Raw genomic sequence first — 23,319 nt, 5'->3', positions numbered from 1 at the left:
AAATAAATATACAAAAACGCCTTGATGGCATGTTCGTGTTGCACAGAGATCTGTCTCTAATGTGTTGACCGGCCCAGAGAACCGGAGCAGGTCCCAGGTGGTGCTATCGACCTGGACAAAAGTCCAAACAGGCACAAATGTGACCTCTGGTGGCTTATTTTTTCCTGACAAATGTGCATAAATGTCAGTCCAAGAACGCACATGTAAACACAGATAACCATTTTATTAAGACATTCAAATAAAGTATTTTCTTGGCCCCAACAGAGACCACAAACAGCACAGTAAGGTAAAAGGTAGAGCCAGAGGTGTGTCCAGACCTTGAGGTGGTTGAGGTCGGTCTGTAGTGAGCGCAGGTGTGTGAGAACCTCTCTGCTCAGGCGACAAAAGCTCTCTCCTGAAGACGAGGAGAACCTGAGGCTGATACCAGAATCGGCGGCGCAACCGCGAGAAAGTCCCGGCTCCTTCCTCCTGAACTGGACGTCATCATCGGTGCTGCTCTCACCGGAGCCGGAGCCTTCTAACACCAGGTAACCTGATTCACACACACACACACACACATTATTTATCTGTGGAACTGCAGCGCTTCTGTAATCAGGCGAGAGGTCTCGCACACACTCACTGTAGTCCTCTGTGCCCTCGTAGAAGCCCGTGTCCCCCGAGGACGTGTCCTGGGTCCTGCAGGATGTGCGCAAAGATGTGGTCCGGAGGAGACGCCGGCCGAGCCGCTCGCCGTCGGTCTGGGCCATCAGCTCGGTCACCAGCACCTGCTTCAACGCCGCCACTGGCAGAGCAGAACAGAAAACACACAGAAAACAGGAAACCGATCTTTAAGCCTGAGTGATGTTGCAATGAGATTCAACGATACACGACGAGAGAGCTGTTGGCCGCTTTATTTACCCAACACTAGAACTCAGATACTTTAAACTTGGACACCTGATTATGAGCTTGCTGGACAAGAAAAAAAATCTCACATACACCGATCAGCCATAACATTAAAACCACCTCCTTGTTTCTACACTCACTGTCCATTTTATCAGCTCCACTTACCATATAGAAGCACTTTGTAGTTCTACAATTACTGACTGTAGTCCATCTGTTCCTCTACATGCTTTGTTAGCCCCCTTTCAATGGTCAGGACCACCACAGGACCACCACAGAGCAGGTATTATTTAGGTGGTGGATCATTCTCAGCACTGCAGCGACACTGACATGGTGGTGGTGTGTTAGTGTGTGTTGTGCTGGTATGAGTGGATCAGACACAGCAGCGCTGCTGGAGTTTTTAAACACCTCACTGTCACTGCTGGACTGAGAATAGTCCACCAACCAAAAATATCCAGCCAACAGCGCCACGTGGGCAGCGTCCTGTGACCACTGATGAAGGTCTAGAAGATGACCGACTCAAACAGCAGCAATAGATGAGCGATCGTCTCTGACTTTACATCTACAAGGTGGACCGACTAGGTAGGAGAGTCTAATAGAGTGGACAGTGAGTGGACACAGTGTTTAAAAACTCCAGCAGCGCTGCTGTGTCTGATACCAGCACAACACATACTAGCACACCAGCACCATGTCAGTGTCACTGCAGTGCTGAGAATCATCCACCACCTAAATAATACCTGCTCTGTGGTGGTCCTGTGGGGGTCCTGACCATTGAAAGGGGGCTAACAAAGCATGCAGAGAAACAGATGGACTACAGTCAGTAATTGTAGAACTACAAAGTGCTTCTATATGGTAAGTGGAGCTGATAAAATGGACAGTGAGTGTAGAAACAAGGAGGTGGTTTTAATGTCATGGCTGATCGGTGTATGTTGGTTACTTACAGGTCTTCAGCGCCTCGTCAGCTCTGCAGGAAAAAGACTGAGCGTCGTGGCCGTCCAACAGCTCCGAGACAGGACACGTGCTTTCTGCACCGCCATGTTCCTGACCCTGATCCTCCTCCTCACCTCTGGAAGCGGGACCGGTCACCGCGTGCCGGCCTTTACCTGTACACCCGGAGCACAGACCATACAGACGGTGAGCGACACGACAGCGACCGGGAGCATCAGGGTCAGTTTAATGATTCGGCTAATACACGACTAATACCTGAGGCATGATTTCTGCCGGGAGACTCTCGCTCCGAGACTCTGGCAGGTTTTCCCACGTCCTCGCCGTTCCTCTCGCCACTGAAACGAAATAAAAGATAAAATGTGGCATTCTGGTGGAAAACGGAGGGGGACGAGTGGCTGTGATTGAGATTATAGGCTTGAAGTGAGCAAACACTACAGGAGAAGAGAAGTGCACTCACACAGATTGAGGCAGCGGGATGACGCAGTGTGGTTTGGAATTCATCGGTTTGGCTCTCTGAGCGATAAGCTTCTGCCACCTGGGGGGGATCGGGAATAGATTCAAACGATTGAAGAAATAAATAAAGAAGGTAAAGGATGGAGGATGAAATATAGACAGAAAAGAAGCATTCGCACTTACACTTTCTGTTCGGACACCGTCTGGGCCATCAGCTCGTAGATCTGAGCTCCCTTATCCGACATGGAGATCAGAAAGAAGGACCGGTTGTCTGTGCATGGACAGAATGTTAACTCAATCACTTTTGCATTTGTTATGTAATATATTTCTTCTACATGGATCCATCTAACATTAACACAGTGTCTTGTAAGTTTGTAAAACGCCCCGGACCTCAGCCGTCCCCCAACCCTTCCAGACATAGCTGATCATGTCTGTATGTAGACGCCCGACCATCCGACAGCGCCACTGTGGATTTAGCAGACGCTTTTATCCAGAACGACTTACAGAAGAGCTTGAACAGTAAACAGAATTAAGTTTTCTTTAATAAGATGCTATAAAAGCCAAAGTGCTTAGTAAAGACTCCGATGAAAGACCCCTGGATCCCAGCACTACCCGAGCACCCTTCATTTTAACACCTAGAGCAAATTTTCAATCAGTAATTCAAACACTGATGAGCACTGAATTCCACTTAGGGATGTAATTATTTAACCTCTTAACTAACGAATAATTGTTGTTTAATTAATGCCATCGGTTAAAAATAGATTTTTAATTCATTTCCATAGTCTCTATTTCCCCGGCTGCTCCCGTTAGGGGTCGCATTATTGATTTGGCACAGTTTTTACGCCGGGTGCCCTTCCTGACACGACCCTCACGATTGATCCGGGCACGACAATGCACTGGTTCATGCAGCTGGTTTATGTTTAGGACAGTTCAGTGTCCCCAGTTAGCCTGGCCGCATGTTTTTGGACTGTGGGAGGAAACCGGAGCACCCGGAGGAAACCCACACAGACACGGGGAGAACATGCACAGAACTCCGCACAGAAAGGACCCGGACCGCCCCACCTGGGGATCGAACCCAGGACCTTCTTGCTGTGAGACGACAGTGCTACCCATTAAGCCACCGTGGCACACAATTCATTTACGTAGTATTTCACGGTATTTTTTCACCTTTTTCTTCAGTGGACGTAAAAGCAGACACAATATATGTCCAAAAGTATTTGGACACCTGACCATGAGCTTGTTGAGCACAATGACCAGTCCAATATTTTTCAAGTGACCCACATTATGTCCATGATATTTTACATGACCCAGGCAACACAATCAATCCATCTTACTCCCTCTCCTCTGCTCTGTAGAATCTGATCCCACTGTGGTTTACAAGATGTAACATAAAGCCTCCACAAGGGGGTGTACAAGTTTCTTTAATTATTATTATTTCTCCCAGGGTTTGAGAAACCCTGCCACCGCACAGACCCAAGTGTTGGTGGTTCCTCTGGCCTGATCTGTGACCTTACAGACACATCCGGTCATGTCTGAGAGAGGGAAGACTGGCTGGGTAATCAGATCCTTGTTCCTGCATCAACAGTCTGTCCACAGTGGGTTCCTCTTGAATGATGGGTAAATGTGAAACCTTCTCAACAAGCATGGGTGTCATGTATGCAGCGCTCACAACTGTAATTGTGGGTTGCAAGGTCCTGGGTTCGATCCCCAGGTGAGACGGTCCGGGTCCTTTCTGTGTGGAGTTTGCATGTTCTCTCCGTGTCTGCGTGGGTTTCCTCCGGGTGCTCCGGTTTCCTTCCACAGTCCAAAAACATGCTAATTGGAGACACTGAATTGTCCTATAGGTACCTGGCCGCTAGGATGCATAAATCAGTGCATTGTAGTGCCGGTCCCAAGCCCATGGTTGTGTCAGGAAGGGCATCCAGCGTAAAAATTGTGCCAAATCAATAACGCGGACCACGATCAACCAGCGACCCCTAACGGGAGCAGCCGAGGACATAAACAGAAAGATTTAGGAATCTTATAAAGGTCCTATTGAGACGTTACAGCATGTTTTAAAACAGTGAGGTTCACACACGCCGCTAAACGGGTTCTGTGAAGGCCTGAATCGATAAGTAATTTGAGCAGAAGCCGTTACCTGTGGCGACGGAGCGCACTAATAGAGAGTTGAGTTTGATGACGGGGCTGAAGATGTGCTGCGTGTCCGCCGAGCCCGCTCGGTTCTTACTGTGGCACTTGAGAACGAGTTTCTCATCCTGCTTCTGCAGCAGGACCAGGATGTCATCCAGGAGCAGAGTGTATAGTTCTAACACACACACACACACACACACACACACACACACACACACACAGCTAATGAACACACTGCATTGCGTCTGCATCTTTAGGTATCATATATCAGGACCAGCCTTCCCGATAATCCCTCAGAGACCCACCAACAGTCTTGTCTTTGTTCAGCTTCCAGGTTAAAGGACCTTCATGGATCAACGTCTTCTTGGTCAGATCAAGATTCTGAAAAGATTTATGTTTATATAATATTAATAACCTCAGATTTTAGTAAATAACTGTTTATAAGGGTCAGTGTTAGACTTGTATACTGACAATGTAACAAGGTTTCCTAGTGACTGACCTTTAATTCAGAGATGAGCGGATTGTCGGTCTGCTTCAGAGAGGAGAGGTCCAGACGTCTCTGGTAGTCTTCCAGACGCTAATTAATACACACACACAAATGTTAAGTGCATAACACACTGTAAAACTGGACTCTTGATTATATAAATAAGGCCCTATCTAATTCATGGCCAAGAAAATCACATCCCAAACCGTGAAATGAACCTTTTCCCGTGTAATTCGCAATTGTGTTTAGCAATTTAACGTTTTTCATTCACGTAGTGTTCAAGTGCCTCACGTTTACTATTGGTTAATTCACACTATGAGGCGGTTCTAGCAATCCTACGGCAATTCAGTTAGCAATCGCTTAGTCAAAATGTCCAAGATGTCGAAGTCTAAAGCAGTTAAAAACACGACTCGGGTATTTCTGTGGACGCAGAGAGCGGTGGTCAAAGCACGGACGAGGATTTTCGGCTTTGAGACAGAGCATGAAGCCTCGCACCATCGCTGGATGTTCTAGGTTTACAACTATTAACGTAGCTGTGCTGTGTATTGTAGCTTCTATTTATTCTATCATTCAATTAATGAGTGTAATTTATAAATTATAAATACAAATTGAGTACATTTTCCTGTGAATTTAGGAGGGCGCCATATACATAGGGACATTCTCGGTATGTGCTGGGTGGCGCAGAGTCCTAATAAGCTATCACACGACCAAAGTTAGATCAAAGATCGAATCTCAGCAGTGCCACCGACCAGGCCAGGCGTCCAACAGACACAAGTAGCAGTGTCTGGGGGATGGACGAAGGGGGGTGGATATTGGACGAGGAATTTCCCCATCTGCCCCTACATAAAACCATCCTAGTGACTGACTGAGCTGGCAACTGAACAGCCTAGCCAACAGGAGGTGGACTTGATGACCACTGAGGTGGCTTCACATATTTGGTGTCTAAATGGATCAGTCCTTACCTGCTTATTCTCAGATTCCTTCACCGCCTGGTTCACGTGGTTGAGGATTTTGCGACAGCAATCAGCTGCTCTCTTTACCTTGTCTTTTTCCACAGAGTCACCTGGAGGCAAACACACACACACACACACACACAAAATAAATACCATATATAGGCAAAACCAGGGCAGCTAAATTGCTAATATTCCCAAGCGTAGAGAAACACATTCCATGCAAAGACTTAGACAAATGAGAAGCCATTACTGCCTCTTAATCCTAAGTTTTTTTTATTATATTCATAATAACTCTTTCATAACTCATAAAAGCAGGCAGGCGAAGATGAAGCAGGTGGAGCAAAAAGCTTTGAAACCAGAATTAGCCCCTTTAGAAAAATCCTGAAAGTTTAAGCACAGTCCATTCGTGATTCAGAAGTGCACGGCTAACAGAAAGTGCTAGCGAGCCTTTATTACAGGCTGCCGAATGGGAACGGCTCTGTGTGAGCAGGCCGGGTCCTTCGGGAGCTCGCTATACAAGCTGTTTCACTGATTCTTTTCTGGATTTTTCCCGCTTTATCTGCCAGTCTAGTCGTTACACAACCCCCTAACTGATTAACCGGGTCACCACACGCCCCCTCCAACACATGGCCAATCTGCTTCTCATCACCTGCCAGTGTTGGGTTCCCATACGGAGCAGTGTCGTGTTTGGAGAGGCACGCTATGCTCCCTAGGATTCGCACCGTGCCCGGACCAGTCACAAAGATCGCATATTGGGGTTAGCCAATAAGTTCGATTGATGTTTGATTAATGCTGTGGGTCGAAGCGCAGCTACTGATCTCTACAGATTTAAGACTGCTGACTGAAACGCACCCACACCCACCACACGGACGCTTCACGGAAATACGAATTTAAACCTTTTAATGTGTTTCTGTTAGTTCAATACTAAACGAAGGAGGCACCCAGGTGGCGCAGCGGGATATTCGGTTCAAAACTCGGCTATGCGACCGGTCGGCTGGGCGCCATCTAGCGGGAATAATTGCCGGTGCCTGCAGCAGACACTGATGGGCCACGGTGTCTGGTAGGGCGGGATTACCGGACTATGTGGGTGGGGTCTTTGAACGCTGTGCAAGCAGATAGAGGCACCTGTTCAAGAATTCTGCATTACAATCCCACGCGGACGCCGTTTTGTGTCAGTATGGAGCCTGACTGCATGTTAAACTCTGCACATGTGGATCTGCGTATTATATTACTTATTAAAATGATGAGGATATTTTGGCTGGAGTAAAGAAGTCAGTCTGCTGCGGGTGTATGTAAGCACCGGTGTATTTGGCGATGTTCTCCAGCAGCAGCGGGTACTTGGTGAGTCTCTGCATCTCAGCAGGGATGATGTCCTTCAGCTGCAGTCTCCGGCACAGTCGGTTACTCTCCGCTTCCTGCAGGCAGACAAAACAGAACTCGGTTGTTGACAAATCCCACATGAGACTGCCTGCTCCGCCCAGAGCCACTGACCTCTCATAACTGGCCAATCAACGTTTGGCTATGCACATTAGACCGCTGTGCCACTCAAGCAACCCAGTATGTACATTTTTAACCCAATAAACTAATAAAACAATGCAAACCAATATGTTCCTTAGAGTTACCAGACTAGGCAACATACCAGACTTATTGGAAACACAGGACCTGATTTGCTCCCACAAATTAAACATGTTCAGGTCATGATGTTTGTTCATGAAACCTGATAAGTGGATACAAGGTGAGAATACAGCAAGGACAGGGTGAACTTTTAGCAGCCAATCCACCTGCTGAGTCAGGAACGGAATAGTGCGCCATGTGCTGTCACCTGCATAAAGGTAATAAACCGCTGGTCCTTCTTCTGTCGGTTCTTGATGAGCTCCAGAGCGAAAGGCTGGTTGCTGCAGAAGGTGCTCACGGCTCGCTTCTTTCTCTCCATCTCTCCTCCGCCAAACTGATAAAAAAAATAAGCAGGGTCATATCCAGTCCCACATTTCTCCAATAATAATAATAATAATAAAGTTTAATTTATATATCACCTTTTACTAAAGTATTGGCACACCTAAGCATTAAGCGCTGCACTTACCCAAGACAGTAAATCGTCTCCAATTTTATCCACCACTGCTGAATCGACCCTCTTGCGTATGCCGGCCATCTGATCCAGTATCGTCACTAGAATCACATACAGAAAAATCAAACATAAAAAGAACCGGGATTTTGCACACACATGCAAACATGTTGATGTGTCAGGTACCGTGAAGCTGGACGATCTCCTCCAGGTTGGTGAAGATGTTTCTGATGTCGGCAGGGGGCAGGATGTTGTCCCGGGTCAGTTTCTGATAGAAGACGTTATCCAGGACTTTCAGCATGCGAACGTGAGCCCGCTCAGTGTAAAAGAGCTCTGAGGAAAAATGAGACGTACACATGTGTACATTTAAATAATAGAATAACAGAAGATACTCCAGAAATATTGGGACAGTGGGTGAGGTGCTTAAAAAACAGAATAACGTGTGTTCTAGATTTGCTATATTTAAATTGACAGCATTAAAAACCTGTTTTTCTTATTTTGTGAACAAATAATAATAATAATAATAATCATTTTTGCAACTGAAGGTTTTACAAGTAGCTTTTTTGTAAACAAAATAGAAATTCAATCTATATTTTACTTGAAATATTAGTTGACAAGGTCATGTACTAGTATCCTGCTCTGAGACAATTTACCATTTATGACCTCCTGTCTCTTAATCTCCTGGGGTGTCAGCCCAGCTAGAACCTCCCCTCCAACCAGCTGCTGCCAGTTTGGGAGATCCACATCTGAGTAAATTCCACCACTGGCATCATCATCACTGAGCACTTCTTCCATCCTAAAAGAGACAGTAAGAGGTGATGGAAACAAGGACAGCATGAGAAACAAGAGATTACTGAATATTAAATCAACATTGAATGTGATGTACAGCGCACACGAGTGACCAATCAAATCACAGCATCTAAATAAAAAGTCGTCCACAATCCCAGCAGTAGTGTGCTAGGGTCATTTTACATATTCCGTGACGTAAAACCAGTTTTCTGTGTGGTTATTCAAATAACAAGAGTGCGAGCTGGAATTAACGAGAGACGTCAATATTTAGGATCTTACTGGCTATGAGGAGTTTTCTCCCTGCTTGGTGACTGTGCAGTGGATGAATGAAATTAGGGATGTAACGATACACTCTACCCACAATGCGATACGATTCACGATACGATTTTGTCCCGATTTTTTTAAACAAAATGAAATTGAAGACAAATTATGACAAAGTTTCCTTTTATTATTTCTCTTTAAAAAAATACTCTATATGTGCTTATGTTTTATTTATCTAAATAATAAATGCCCTTTTATTTCTGAGGTAGGTACAAACTGTGCAAAACAATTTTGAATTAAGCCCAATTTGGCTGGAAAAGCACGAACCTGGCAACCAGGTGTATAGCGCCAGTGACGTCAGCCAGGCAAGGTGTATAGCGCCAGCGCCCTCTGCTGTGTAAAGTAAATATCGATTCATTTTACATCGCAACCGGTTTGAATCGTGGAATTTTTGAATCGGTTACTAGCTGATATTATGTTATATATTATGCATTGTTACATCCCTATATAAAATGATTGTTAAATATGTCGAAGATGCTTGATTACCTTCTGCTGAACCTGGGTGTGCCTTCATCCACAAATCTGAAGAACAAAAACAATTTATACAATAAGGGGAAACCACCATTGTTTCTGTTATTTAATATCCTTCTAGTGTGTTTAACCGCGTCTAAATAAACACAAAACCCTGTTACATTAAAGTGTCTAAATACTTTTTACTCACTCATGATCACTTTTCTGTTTATGACTATAAAACATAACATTAAAACCTAATTGCTAAATCATTTTTTAGTTCTATTTGTGCATTTGTCCTTTTTCTCCCAACCTAGTCATATCCAATTCCCCAGATTTTGACCAAGCAAGGCCGTACCTAATACACGCCCCCTCTGACATGCGTGCAGTGGCCAACCGCAACCTGCGGGTTCACACAGGGATCAGTATCACAAACGGAGAGTCATGCACTGATCATCGTTATTTCCCGTCTCTGTGCAGAGGCACCAGCCAGCCAGGAGTGATGTAGAACCCTTTCAGCCTGCCCCGCCTCAGACACAGCCAATCACATATGTGCACAGCTGAGATTCGGATTCTAGAGCTTGAGTGGCGGAGTGGCGGGATGGCGCGTGTAAGAAAGAATGCTTTATGTGGCATGCTGGATTCATTTTGACAAGCTCTAGTGAGGTGTCCATATACTTTTGGCCTTATAGTGCATCGCCATCATCAAAGCAGCTGCTTTATAGAACTACTTTACTGTCTAAAAAACAAATCCCATTAAAATATAAATCATTATTAAAACATAGTGCAGACCCATTTATCAGACTTACAACTGTGACTAAACACAATTTAAGCAACTGAGGGTTAAGGGCCTTGCTTAGGGGCCCAATCTTTAGTGGTGTGGCTTGATCCAGCAATCTTCTGATCAGTAGTCTAGTACATTTACATTTATGGCATTTAGCAGACGCCTGTACCCAAAGCAACTTACTGTACATTACAGTTAAAGTCTGCAGTCTGAGCGATTGAGGGTTAAGGGCCTTGCTCAAGGGCCCAACAGCAGCAACCTGGTGGTGGTGGGGCTTGAACCAGTGACCTTGTGATTACTAGTCCAGTACCTTAACCACTAGGCTACGGCTTGGCCCTAGTACCTTATCCACCAAGCTAACTGTGCCCGCACTCCAGACAACATACCGGTCTCCTTCTCGCTCCTCGTCCAGCTGCTCCAGACAGTAGGGTAGATAATCGCATGGGGGGTACGTCATCTCTGGCCCTTCCCCAACCTGAACGCCATCACTGAGTCGTGAAGGCATAGAGGACGGACCTGCAAAAACAAAATAGTATAAACACGCTTAATGTGTTTGCTTCCGCCCTCAGGGTCGTCTATATGAATTATTTAGTACTAAGGGATTTGAGAACTCCAGTACTCCAGTACTCACTGCAGTCTGAGTCTCTGAAGGCAGTATCCGAAACAGGACTGTAGGGGGCACTGTTGGCGAAGAATGTAGTGAGGTCAGAGCCTTCGCTCGACTGACTGTTGCGTAAACGCCCGCCCTCCACCAGCTCACTCTTGCCCATCGCCGGTTGCGACAGCTGTTTCTGCGGCTTCGGCTTGCTTTCCCCACTGCGGCTGACTGCACGCACACACACACACACACACACACACACACTAAACACTAAACACATTGAAAGAACTATTTTGGTCTCGGAAGGTTCCACCTTACACAGCTTACTAAGACCAGCTTTACACTTGAGTGATAACAGTGGTCTGATAAAACCATTACACGTCACATGATATGAGATTGTATACATAGGCACTGACAAGTGTAACTTTTAATGGCTAGGCTGGTCAGCACCACCTTAAGACATGGCCAATCATGTCTATGTAGATGCCCGACCGGCCAACAGCACTGCTGAGATTCAAACCCGGGGCTGGCACACATGTGGGCAACACTGTTCAGTTATTGTTTTCGAATCTAGCCGTTTGGACCCCTGTGCTGGCCGGAGATAGCCATGGACTAGCACCCATCCCCTCTTGCACAGGTCAACTAGCCGAGTTTAACAGCAGCCGGCAATTAATTCTATACTGGTTTACTTCATGCACTATACAATCCTCCCTATCTGACCGTCTCTCTCAGACAGACACTACACCCGTGATCAGGTTTGTAATACAAACAGAGCAGCGTTATCCGGATTACCAGGCGTCGTTTCGATTCGGCTGGGCCGGCGCGGTGGCCCCAGGAGATTAAATCGTGGCTTCTTGACCTTCTCTTCTCCCTCTTTCTCCAGCTTGCTGCTGCTTTTCTGAGGGGAAAAGAAAAACATCAGATGAAGAAGCTCAAAAAAAGGAACCCATTGTGAAGAGGAGTGGAGTGTATGAGGAGGAGAGGAGCGAAATACAAGTACCTTGATCTTGGGCAGGAAATGAATGCGCACACGCTTAGACTCCAGGTTGCGCTGCTCCTTGACCCTCACGCCGAGATGCTTCATGTAGGTGTAGATCACGTACTGTATTGTGGTGCTGCAGGTAAAAGACGGAGCTCGTTACACGACACATTCTCACCTCTCACAGTTCAGGAGGACGGAGAGGCTCATCCCAGCAAAAATAACAGAATCTGAATGGGAATCTACATGCTGGTGTAGATTATAGATTCTGGTATAGGGTATAGATTATTAGAGTACAGATTCTGGTATAGGGTATAGATTATTAGAGTACAGATTCTGGTATAGGGTATAAATTATTAGAGTATAGATTCTGGTCTAGATTATAGATTATTAGATTATATGTTCTGGTATAGATTGTAGATTATTAGAGTATATACTCTAGTGTAGATTATAGATTATATTATAGATTCTGGTGTAGATTATAGATTCTGGTGTAGATTATAAATTATTAGATTATAGATTCTGGTGTAGATTATAAATTATTAGATTATAGATTCGGGTGTAGATTATAGATTATTAGATTATAGATTCTGGTGTAGATTATTAGATTATAAATTCTGGTGTAGATTATTCGATTATAGATTCTGGTGTAGATTATAGATTATTAGATTATAGATTCTGGTGTAGATTAAAGATTATTAGAGTATAGATTCTGGTATAGATTATAGATTATTAGATTATAGATTCTGGTGTAGATTATAGATTCTGGTATAGATTATAGATTCTGGTGTAGATTATAGATTATTAGATTATAGATTCTGATGTAGATTATATATTCTGGTGTAGATTATAGATTATTAGATTATAGATTCTGGTGTAGATTATAGATTATTAGAGTATAGATTCTGGTGTAGATTATAGATTATTAGAGTATAGATTCTGGTGTAGATTATAGATTATTAGAGTATAGACTAGTGTAGATTACAGATTATTAAAGTATAGACTCTGGTGTAGATTATAGATTATTAGAGTATAGATTCTGGTGTAGATTATAGATTATTAGAGTATAGATTCTGGTGTAGATTATAGATTATTAGAGTATAGATTCTGGTGTAGATTATAGATTATTAGAGTATAGATTCTGGTATAGATTGTAGATTATTAGATGATAGATTCTGGTGTAGATTATAGATGATTATATTATATGTTCTGGTATAGATTGTAGATTATTAGATGATAGATTCTGGTGTAGATTATAGAAAGCGGTGTAGATTTATTCATTCATTGCTTATACCTACTACTCTGTAAAGACGTGTGTATGACACGACAGTACTCATATATTGTCTTATCGCAGTAGGGCCCTACCTATATGGTATTAAAAAATAATAACGGCAGTATGCAATGGATTGGGACACAGTCATAGGCAGGAGCCCAGCAATGAATTGGTGCCCTGCTTGTGCTCAGCATTTCCCAGTGAAACCGGACCTGAAGAGCATCATTGTTATTATTAAAATCATTAAAATAATTCTGCTGTACCCCATCCCACCCTGTCCCAGACATGGCCAATCTTGTCTGTGTGGACTTCCAACTGGCTGACTGAACTAGCCGAGCAGAAGGTGCAATCAGCATTCTGGACGAATGCCAGGAACATCCATGCCAGCCTACAACTGGCCCCCATGCAGAGCGGGTCCTTTAGTGTATTTAGGGAATGTTGTGCAGGGTTTTCTCACCACTTTTCCTCTTCTTTGTCTTGTAAAGGCAACCTGCCGCACAAAAAACGAGAAGCGAACGTAAGAGCACGATCGACGTGTGATCAGAATCATTGACCTTCGCTAGGTTAGGCTTTAGAGTGAACTCTGACTCTTACAGGATTTCGTCTATCCTGGTAATGAGGTTCTCGGCAAAGGATCTCTCTCTCTCCAAAGCTGCACTGTCCTTTAGCTGCTCCGAGTCCAGATGAGTCAGCTTTCCTTCGGCCAGGGTCAGGCCCATACTGCACTTCTGCCTGCACAAACATGCACAACCACTCAGTGTAAAGCACTCGCTCACAACTGACCACACAAATGCCTTAAACACATTGTAGAATGTATCTGAAATCTGTGAATTTATGTCTACTCAGGGGTGTCCAAACTCAGATCAGATCATCCACCGTCAAGAGTCTCACCTGAAGTCCTCCAGAATCCTCTGTATCTCGGGGAGAAGCGTTTCCTGCATCGTCTGAACGTACTGCCTGTGCAGTTCTTCAGGAATCAGCTCCGGTCTCCGCCGCTCTGAAAACACAGACCACATACCCACACGGTCACAGACATCCACGTGGACAAAAGTATGTAGACGTCCGACTATGAGCTTGTCCGGCCCCAAGAAACTACTCAAGCCAGAAATGAAATAGAGTCAAAATCGGTGACTATCATTTAGCAGCGACAGCTCGTGATGAGTTTTTAACGTCACTGTGGAGGAATTTTGGTTCAGATTTGTTTTATTTTATTACGTTGGAGGGTTTTCCAGCATTAACCACTTGTGTAAGGTCTTGCCACAGCACTTCAATGGCTTTTAAATCAGGGCTTTGACTCGGCCTTGCTTGTGTGCTGTGAATCATTGTCCAAAACTGAAAGTGCGTAAGGAGTAAGGAGGAATTACATTTTCACAGGACTATAAATCACGACAGCTTTGGGAATGTTGGGTACACAACAGTTATTAATTTTCTACATCTACTTAAGCTTAACTTCTCATTTAAAAGCAGACTTACCAAGTTCGGACGAGATGGATTCAGGTACAGGTACTTTCAAGCTCTGTAAAACAGGAAAGAGTTTTTACAAGAGTTCAGGTAGGTAGGTAGGTAGGTAGGTAGGTAGGTAGGTAGGTAGGTAGGTAGGTAGGTAGGTAGGTAGGTAGGTAGGTAGGTAGGTAGGTAGGTAGGTAGGTAGGTAGGTAGGTAGGTAGGTAGGTAGGTAGGTAGGTAGGTGACACTAGCCTAAGGGGAGTGACATTAAAAACGTTAAGGTTTTTCTTTTACATTTACATTTTCGGCATTTAGCAGACACTTTTATCCAAAATGACTTAAAGTACTGTAACAGTATATTGTCTATGCAATTGAGGGTTAAGGGCCTTGCTCAAGGGCCCAACAGTGGCAGCCTGGCTTAAACCAGCAACCTTTCAATTACTAGTCTAGTACCTTAACCACTAGGCTACAACTGCCCTGTCTAGGGCAGTACACATGCTTGTATTACTATGCTTTTGTTTGGTCTTTTTTAACTTATTATTTTATAATTATAATATTTTGCTTGTTTCTGTTTTTGCAGTTTTTTACTTAAATCTTCACTCTTGGTTATTTATGTCATGTATCTGCAGAAGTATCTGTCTTATTTTACGTTGTGAAATAAGAACAATGTCAGTATAAATCATAACAAATGGCACCAGTTCACCACAGACACACTTCAAAGTCTCGTGAAATTAAGCTAGGGTTAGGAAAAAGAAAAGCCAAACAAGAAAAACACACAAATCCCAAAGTCTAGAATCCACACTGACGTCCCACAGTCTTTCGAGTGAAGAGGATTAAGTTTAGGAATTACAGGTGAGACTTACAGCGCCATGATCGATAAAGAAGTTGAAGAAGTCCATAAAGACACGCCGTGTTTCTTTGGAGTTGGTGTGTTTGTAGAGGTCGGCATGAAGGTAGCAAAGCTGCAGGAGGAAGAAATTCCATCAGAAACGGGCTGAAAACAGGTCAGCAATTACGCAAACATGCGCATTAAATGAACGTCTGTTTGAGGTAAACGGCTAAAAAGTGAAATTTTAAACCCTACTGTACAGTTTTGGGATGAACAGGAAAGTCAGTTATGAGTCAGGCCTTTTAAGCAGCATTACTGCCGGATCTGGCTGAGCACAAACCTATATAGACATTGGGTCTGTATAGTAGTATAGTAGTATAGTATATATAGTATAGGGTACATAAGTAGTGAGTCTGAATAATCTGCCTTATGTGGTCGACGTCTCTTAGAATCCTCTGTACTGAGGCAGCTGCACAGGTAGGCATTAGGCAGCAAGGCAGCTCAGTAGGTTTTTAGACAGATTCTATTTCTTTAAATGCACGTGCAGGTGCTGGCGTCGTTACCACTGGAGCTGGGTCGAACTGGGACACCACGTGGTGCAGGAAAGCGGCGAGGTGAACGGGTCGTGTCTTCAGCAGCTCCACGCTCTGTAAACAGCTGCACTGCACGTTCACCTGCAACACAGACCAGCAGAACATCTGGGCTGAGGAGCGCAACTACAAGCAGGAGCTCCGCATACAGAAAAAAGTGGAACAGAGAGCGGTACCTGTTCCTGTTCAGACTCAAAGTATTCGTCCTCGACTCCTATGATCCGAGAGACCTGACGGGGCGAGGGGCCGCCCGCAGAGGAATGGAGGAGCGAGTCCTGCATGGAGAACAGAAGTACAGACACTTACATTTTCATCATTTAGCAGACGCTGCTATTCAAATTGCCGACTGGTCAAGATTTGCCGACTAGGAAGCAAGTCGGCGTTCGCTCGGCGATCGAAACTCGGCTCTCAATCACTATGTGTGAACTACTCAACAACTGGATCCGAGCGGCTCCGACCGAAGCGAGATTTCTAGCATGTCAGATATCTGAATCCGAGTTGCCCGACTGGCAATGAGTGCTATGTCGAACGGCCAATGAGAACACAAGATACGGTGTGAGGAAAAACGCAGGGGAGGAGTGTAAAAAGGTGGGACAGGGGCGTAATATAGTTTATATCAGAATACATCAGCACACACACGAGTTTTACAGTATTTCTGACCTGATCGTTCTCTACAAAACAGCCACGCTGCATTGCAAAAATATTTATTAACCTCCAACTCACTATAGAACAATCCCTGCTGCTCGCGTAGCCAAATCCACTCAGATTCATTTATTTTTCCTCCTTGATTTTATGCTGCGTATTACCGCACAAGCTTTGATCGCTCGCTACTTGTTGACGTGCATTTTTTTAAACCCCTCGCATTTGTTTTTGTGACAGAACGTAGTTTGGGAGACCAGAGACGCTCTCTTGCGATTCCAGTTGGTGATAGATGGTGTAGTGTGTGACCCCCTATCGCCGATCAGTCGTGTAGTGTGAAAGCCACACCGACTTGAAAGACTCCCGATTACAAGAGATCCAGTCGTGTAGTGTGAACTGTACAGCGACCTGACGACTTGGAAAGTCGTGTAGTGTGAACTTGGCATTAACCGCTAGGCTACAACTGCCTAGACACGAATCTGGCAACTGCTGTGCTTAAAAACCATGACAGACTATGACAGACACGCTAGCCCACCACCACTGCTGAGATCTAGAGCTTTTGGGTTCAAATCTCGGCTCTGCTATCGACCAGCCATACAGGATTAGCTGTGAAGGGATTCCTGATTGGCTCCTGCACAGAGACGGGGAATAATGGGGATCAGTGCCTGACTCTTTGTACGTGATACTGATCCCTGCAGGTGAAATAAAGCCACCGCACACATGTCGGGAGGGTGTTAGATACAGCCCTTCTTAGCCAGGAAAAGAGTCTGCAGCAGTGGAGGAGATACAGCTGGGGAATTGGATATGACTACATTAAGAGAAAAAAAATTTGAATTACAAAAGAAAACCAGTCTGGTTTGTCTTGGTCCACTTATCAGGACTAAAAGAAGACGGCATCAAGGTTCTTTTGTACGAGTGCCTGTAGGGCTCTCCTGGCATCTTCAAAATACGACAGAAGTGCCACCCTAGTACCAACGTCTCCTAAACAACACTTGTGGTTTTCTACCTACTTTCAGCATTTGTGTTTCTGGCCTGTCGTCTATTTGTACCTGAGCAAAGCTTCTTCACAATTCTGTAAATGTAAAAGACGATTCTGGTGAGCGGTTCTTTAACCCCTGAACACGTTGGGCTAGCGTAATCGGCGGTTCAACACATGTCAACCAAGGAGTAGATACGAGTAAACAAGATGATTTAAATGCAGCTTATTTTTAACAAGTATTTAGACTCAAACTAAGACTAGCAGACCATTAAAGGGTTAATACTGCTGATGGGAATGTAGGTTCCGGTTCCAGCTGTTATGTCTCTCACCAGGTCGGATGTTTCTTCGCTCTCGGGAGCAGGACTCGAGTCGAAGCTGTCCTGCTTCATGTTCTTGGGACTGCTGGAGTTTCTTTTGCACCGGCTCTCAGGGGACGCTGGGTAATATCCACGCAGGGCCTGTAGATCAGAATTCACCGTGTTTTTAAACATGCAGAGATGAAGAAAGTCACATGTCAAGGACTTTTAAAGTGCTAAAGAATGCACTTACGGGGCTGGAGAAGCCATCGGAGCCGGTCTGGTCGACATCCACCTCACCACCATTAAAACTGTCGCCTATATGCAGGTCATCCTAATAAAACAATTAATATTAGTAAGTCCAGTCACTATTATAAACCTTGAACCACTGTCCACTTAGAGCTTACATTTACATACAAAGTGACTTACAATTATCACTGAATACAAATTGAGCAATTAAAGGTTAAGGGCCTTGCGTAAGGGCCCAACAGTGGCAACTTGGTGGCAACTAAGAACTTAAATTTATGGCATTTAGCAGATGCGTTTATCCACAGCGACTTACAATTATCACTGAATACAATTTGAGCAAATGAGGATTAAGGACCTTGCTCAAGGCAACTTGGTGGTGGTGGGACTTGAACCGGCAACCTTATGATTACTAGTCCAGTACCTTAACCACTAAATTACCTATGTCTACTAAGAACATACATTTACATTTGCGGCATTTGGCAGACACGTTTATCCAAAGCAGCAATGCTAGGGGTTAAGGGCCTTGCTCAAGGGCCCAACAGTGGCAACTTGGTGATGGTGGGACTTGAACCGACAACCTCATGATTACTAGTCATAATCACCGCTGAGCCACCACTGTCTACTAAGAACTTACATTTACATTTGCCAGACGCATTTATTCAAAGTGACAATGCTAGGGGTTAAGGGCCTTGCTCAAGGGCCCAACAGTGGCAACTTGCTGCTGGTGAGGCTTGAACCGGCAGCCTTATCAAAGCGACTTACAATTATGACTGAATACAATTTAAGCAATTGAGGGTTAAGGGCCTCGCTCAAGGGCCCAACAGTGGCAACTTGGTGATGGTGAGCCTAGAACCGGCAACCTCCTGATTACTAGTCCAGTACCTAAACCACTGAGCTACATTTGTGGCATTCGGCGGACGCTTTTATTAAAAGCGACTTACAATTATCATTGAATACAATTTGAGCAATTAAGGCAATTGAGGGATAAGGGCCTTGCTCAAGGGCCCAACAGTGGCAACTAGGCAGTGGTGGGACTTGAACCGGCAACCTTATGATTACTAGTCCATAGACAGATCACCACACGCCTCCTCTGTCCAGTCTGTGGGCACTTCTTATCACCCGGCAGTGTTGGGTCCCGACACAGAGCCGTTTCACATATGGAGAATCACGCTAAGCTCCATGTGGATTACCCCCCCCCCCCCCCCCCCCCCCACACACACACACACACACACACACACACACACACACACACACACACACACTCCTAAATCCAGAAGGAATTGTGGGTAATGTAGTACCTGTACGGTTCTGTGGACCTGGTCCTGCTGCTGTACGATGTGTTTTTTGGCCTGCTGGATGTCCCTCAGTAGCTTGAGCGTGGGGTTCCTGCTGTAATCCTCATTCATCTCCTACAGTAAAGAAAGAAGAGATAAAGTCTGTGTGAAGTGTAGCATGGCAGCTGTAAAACGCTGTAAGACAGCAGGGTGCATCCAAATGGTCGAATCTGCCCTCAGAAGCTCAGGATTCCCAGAAAATACAGCTCGGCCTGCCTGCTAAACGTTACAGGGTAAACAAAGTCTGGGCAGAATGAGCTCAACACAGTTTACCGTCAGTTTACCCACAACAGGAAAAGCCTCATTCTTATCAGCAGAGGTCACGCCCAGAGCAAAGTGGCTACACCACAGCGTTACACTAACAACAGCTGTAAGAGAAACGTGCTAAATGCTAACGCTGCGCCTCTTTAAACTCAACACCAGAGCTTCCGCGTCACACTTCTACACGCACAGTAATAAACCGGATCCTTACCCACGGTGGTAGAGGAGAGGTGCTCAGTGCTCGGTACTCCCGCTCGCTCCGGCTCTGCCTTGGGGAATGCGGGGAATCTAGAGATGTTCCGTGTAGGTTCATATCGACCTCTGACAGAGGGACCTGGGGACACCCAGGGGGTCGCCCCAACACTGTAAGGGCAGCATAGGACCCCGCTAAAGAAAATAAAAAGGGAAGATCTGTATTAGGCATCATGGTGCTTAAGACTCCCGGATGGCCGAGGCTCAGCGATGGATTGCTTTCCAGTCTGTTGTGTGTTACTTATTGTGCCCAATGATTCAAGAGAAACTGGACCCACCGTGGCCCTGACCAGAGTGAGACAGGTGTAAAAAACACAAACATGTCTGCCTGATAGTCAAAACAATTTGACACATCAAAAAAACATTATGAATGTGTTAGTAGTTATTTTTAATTTTCCTTAACCACTTTATCCTGGTCAGGGTTGCGGTGAGTCCTGTTCCACCTGTAAACACCGGGAGCAGGGCAAGAATACCCTGGACAGCGTGCCAATCTATCACAAGGCTTCAGCCACCATCCACAACATATACAGAACCATTTATGTTCCACCTTTTCTACAGCATCCTGATCCAGTTTAATAGCTTTTCCTCTCCACACTGTTAGCAGGTTTCTTTTTATAACAGCTGATCCGTTCTGAACTCTGACCCATTTACCAATAACGGCAGAAGCACCAACAGTAAAGACTTTACCCGATATTACTCAACCCCACTGAATAATTATTAAATATTGCTGCAAAAGGAGGTCAGGGGTCTGAGGTACATGAGGAAATGGTGTAAATAGACAGACAGACAGACAGATAGATAGAGACAGACATATAGACCGATAGATATAGACAGATAGACAGACAGACAGACAGATAGATAGACAGACAGACAGACAGACAGACAGACAGATAGACAGACAGACAGACAGACCGATAGATAAACAGAAAAATAGATATAATGACAGATAGATAGATAGATAGATAGATAGATAGATAGATAGATAGATAGATAGATAGATAGATAGATAGACAGACAGACAGACCGATAGATAAACAGAAAAATAGATATAATGATAGATAGATAGATAGATAGACAGACCGATAGATAAACAGACCTTGTCATTATACTTGCATACATACAATTTAGTGCGACACTCTCCACAAAGAGATAAAAAAGTACTTTACAATTTATTATGTAATATAACATAGTTTTATATTTTTATATTATATTTAGTGACTGTGCAAAGATGTACAAAACGTGCACACTGTACCGACACATGACGGTTTAAATTGCAATATGAATAACTAGTGTGCAAAGATGTGCAAAATGTGCAGAATGTGAGAGCTGACTGTCTCCGGAGGGGGGTGTTCAGTCAGTCAGGTGTGATGGAGGCCACGGCTCCTGGGAGGACACTGTTTCTCAGTGTGTTTGTGTGTGTGTGTGTGTGTGTGTGGATAGCCGTGTACCGACTGCTGTATGGTTATAAATCAAGCAGGCAGTGTCCTACCCTAATGACTTTCACTGGGCTGTACTGTGTGTGTGTGTGTGTGTGTGTGTGTGTGTCCATCATTGTCATCTGTAACCCAACTCTGACAGGTGGATGAACCCCTAATATACAAACCCTTGTGTATATGTATCATAATTCGGTCCCCTGACCTGATTTCACAAACTCACTTTGTTTTTCTGAAGCCGGCAAAACCAGAACAAATTCTCACATTGAGAATGTAGCCACGCCCGGGCTGATAATTACTGGCATACGATTACAGTCAGTCAGACAGACGAGTGCGTTTTTGGAACAAAAAAAATAGCGTTTCTGATTCTGCACTTCAAAAGAATATAATACCAAAACAGAACCAAACTAAATCTAATTATAAGGGGGAAAGTATATATTATAATATCACATAAAAAAGTTAAAAATAGAAAATAAACTCACATTTGATTAATTTGACCACTTCGACATGATTTGATTGGGTCACCAGGGTTCCGTTCACCTAAAATGAAGAAGAAATTCAAGCAGTAGGTTCATAATAAGCCAACTTTATATTGAAAATGAATAAACATGATTTATTTACCCTACTGAGCCAAGTCAAAGCTTTCTTTACTTGTCTTTTACATGAAATATTATCATTTTATGTCAGTATGTCAGTATTTTCCTTCAATACAATGATTCATTAGTCTACATTACTATTAAAATGAACAAATGTTAGAGGAAAAAAATTGAGCTGCTATGTAGAAAAGCCTGGTTCTTGGTAATCTGGGGCTGTCTGGTGCTTAGAAGAATGGAAGAGGTTTAGAGAAATTAACTTCTAAACCTCACATGTACATAGTGTTAATGGGGCAGTGGTAGCTCAGTAGTTAAGGTATTGGATTAGTAAGCAGAAGGTCGCTGGTTCAAAACCCCACCACTGCCAAGGTGCCACTGTTGGGCCCTTGAGCAAAGCCCTTAACCCTCAATTGCTTAGACTGTAAGTCGCTTTGGATAAAAGCGTCTGCTAAATGTCAAAAATGTAAATGTGTTAATGATGGTGTTAATATTTTTAGTATGGAGGTTTGGTTGTGCACAACTGTGACCAGCAGGTGGCAGAATTGACCCATTAGAAAGCAGCTTAGATTAAGCAAAAGGTTTTACACAAAGTGACACAATTATTACTGGATAAAATTCAAGCAATTGAGTATTAAAGGCCTTGCTCAGGGGCCAAACAGTGGCAGCTTGGCGACAGTGGGGCTTGAACCGGCAACCTAATTTCTTTAAACTTGGCGTTAATGTAGACAGAACAGAATAGAACACATTTATTTGTCATATATACATACTGTACATACACAGAGGTACAGCACAACGAAATTCTATCTTCACATATACCAGCTGGGGTCAGAGCCCACGGTCAGTCGTAGTACGGCGCCCCTGGAGCAGAGAGGGTTAAGGGCCTTGCTCAAGGGCCCAACAGTGGCTGCATGGCAGACCGCTTGGTTTGTGGGGAGACGAGACAGACGTCTCTTAAGTGTCTTATTTGGCAATAAATAACCAATTAAATATTTAAAAAAAACACAAATTGGTTGGGAAGATTTTACGCAGCAAGTAGCTGCATGTATAGAGGTGGGAGCATCACAGTCTGTAAAGAGCGCTAGGACGTTACGTCACTGAAGGAACCAGAAATGAAGTGAAGAATTTGTTCATACCAGCCAAGAAACTAAATCTGGACGTTTTAAGGCAGATATCAGGGCAGCAACTACAAGAATAAATCCGATCCGATAACAAGTAAATACAGGGCCAGTATCGCCGATATCGATATCGATCCGATACCGACACTTTTTACTTATAAAGCGGTTTATTTACTTTCATGTAGGGAACAGCAGTGTGT

General features: G+C 44.2%; 1 protein-coding gene across 3 annotated transcripts in view; it reads right to left on the bottom strand.

Moving 5' to 3' along the window:
* arhgef12a (Rho guanine nucleotide exchange factor (GEF) 12a) overlaps positions 1-23,319 on the bottom strand; it is a 44,281-nt gene that overhangs the window by 1,777 nt on the left and 19,185 nt on the right. For 2 of the 3 annotated variants that reach the window (XM_063017135.1, XM_063017136.1), the window contains 31 exons: positions 21,894-21,951; positions 19,938-20,113; positions 19,430-19,540; positions 18,136-18,216; positions 17,916-18,044; positions 16,145-16,243; positions 15,942-16,052; positions 15,413-15,511; positions 14,577-14,619; positions 13,995-14,100; positions 13,698-13,835; positions 13,561-13,593; positions 11,852-11,966; positions 11,644-11,749; positions 10,885-11,079; positions 10,640-10,769; positions 9,506-9,541; positions 8,563-8,705; positions 8,096-8,242; positions 7,928-8,013; positions 7,670-7,795; positions 7,148-7,262; positions 5,857-5,957; positions 4,910-4,987; positions 4,716-4,791; positions 4,418-4,585; positions 2,464-2,551; positions 2,285-2,362; positions 2,083-2,162; positions 1,821-1,982; positions 318-781 (listed from right to left, as the gene is read on the bottom strand). In XM_063017135.1, coding sequence (XP_062873205.1) covers positions 318-781; positions 1,821-1,982; positions 2,083-2,162; positions 2,285-2,362; positions 2,464-2,551; positions 4,418-4,585; positions 4,716-4,791; positions 4,910-4,987; positions 5,857-5,957; positions 7,148-7,262; positions 7,670-7,795; positions 7,928-8,013; positions 8,096-8,242; positions 8,563-8,705; positions 9,506-9,541; positions 10,640-10,769; positions 10,885-11,079; positions 11,644-11,749; positions 11,852-11,966; positions 13,561-13,593; positions 13,698-13,835; positions 13,995-14,100; positions 14,577-14,619; positions 15,413-15,511; positions 15,942-16,052; positions 16,145-16,243; positions 17,916-18,044; positions 18,136-18,216; positions 19,430-19,540; positions 19,938-20,113; positions 21,894-21,951 — 3,678 coding nt within the window. The remainder of the gene's footprint in view (positions 1-317; positions 782-1,820; positions 1,983-2,082; positions 2,163-2,284; positions 2,363-2,463; positions 2,552-4,417; positions 4,586-4,715; positions 4,792-4,909; positions 4,988-5,856; positions 5,958-7,147; positions 7,263-7,669; positions 7,796-7,927; positions 8,014-8,095; positions 8,243-8,562; positions 8,706-9,505; positions 9,542-10,639; positions 10,770-10,884; positions 11,080-11,643; positions 11,750-11,851; positions 11,967-13,560; positions 13,594-13,697; positions 13,836-13,994; positions 14,101-14,576; positions 14,620-15,412; positions 15,512-15,941; positions 16,053-16,144; positions 16,244-17,915; positions 18,045-18,135; positions 18,217-19,429; positions 19,541-19,937; positions 20,114-21,893; positions 21,952-23,319) is intronic. The other variant, XM_063017137.1, reaches the window with a different exon arrangement.

Source organism: Trichomycterus rosablanca, chromosome 20 (assembly GCF_030014385.1).
Source record: "Trichomycterus rosablanca isolate fTriRos1 chromosome 20, fTriRos1.hap1, whole genome shotgun sequence".
NCBI lineage: Eukaryota > Metazoa > Chordata > Actinopteri > Siluriformes > Trichomycteridae > Trichomycterus > Trichomycterus rosablanca.
The sequence above is the reverse complement of the archived record's forward strand: the minus strand, read 5'-3'. Positions and strand labels throughout refer to the sequence as shown.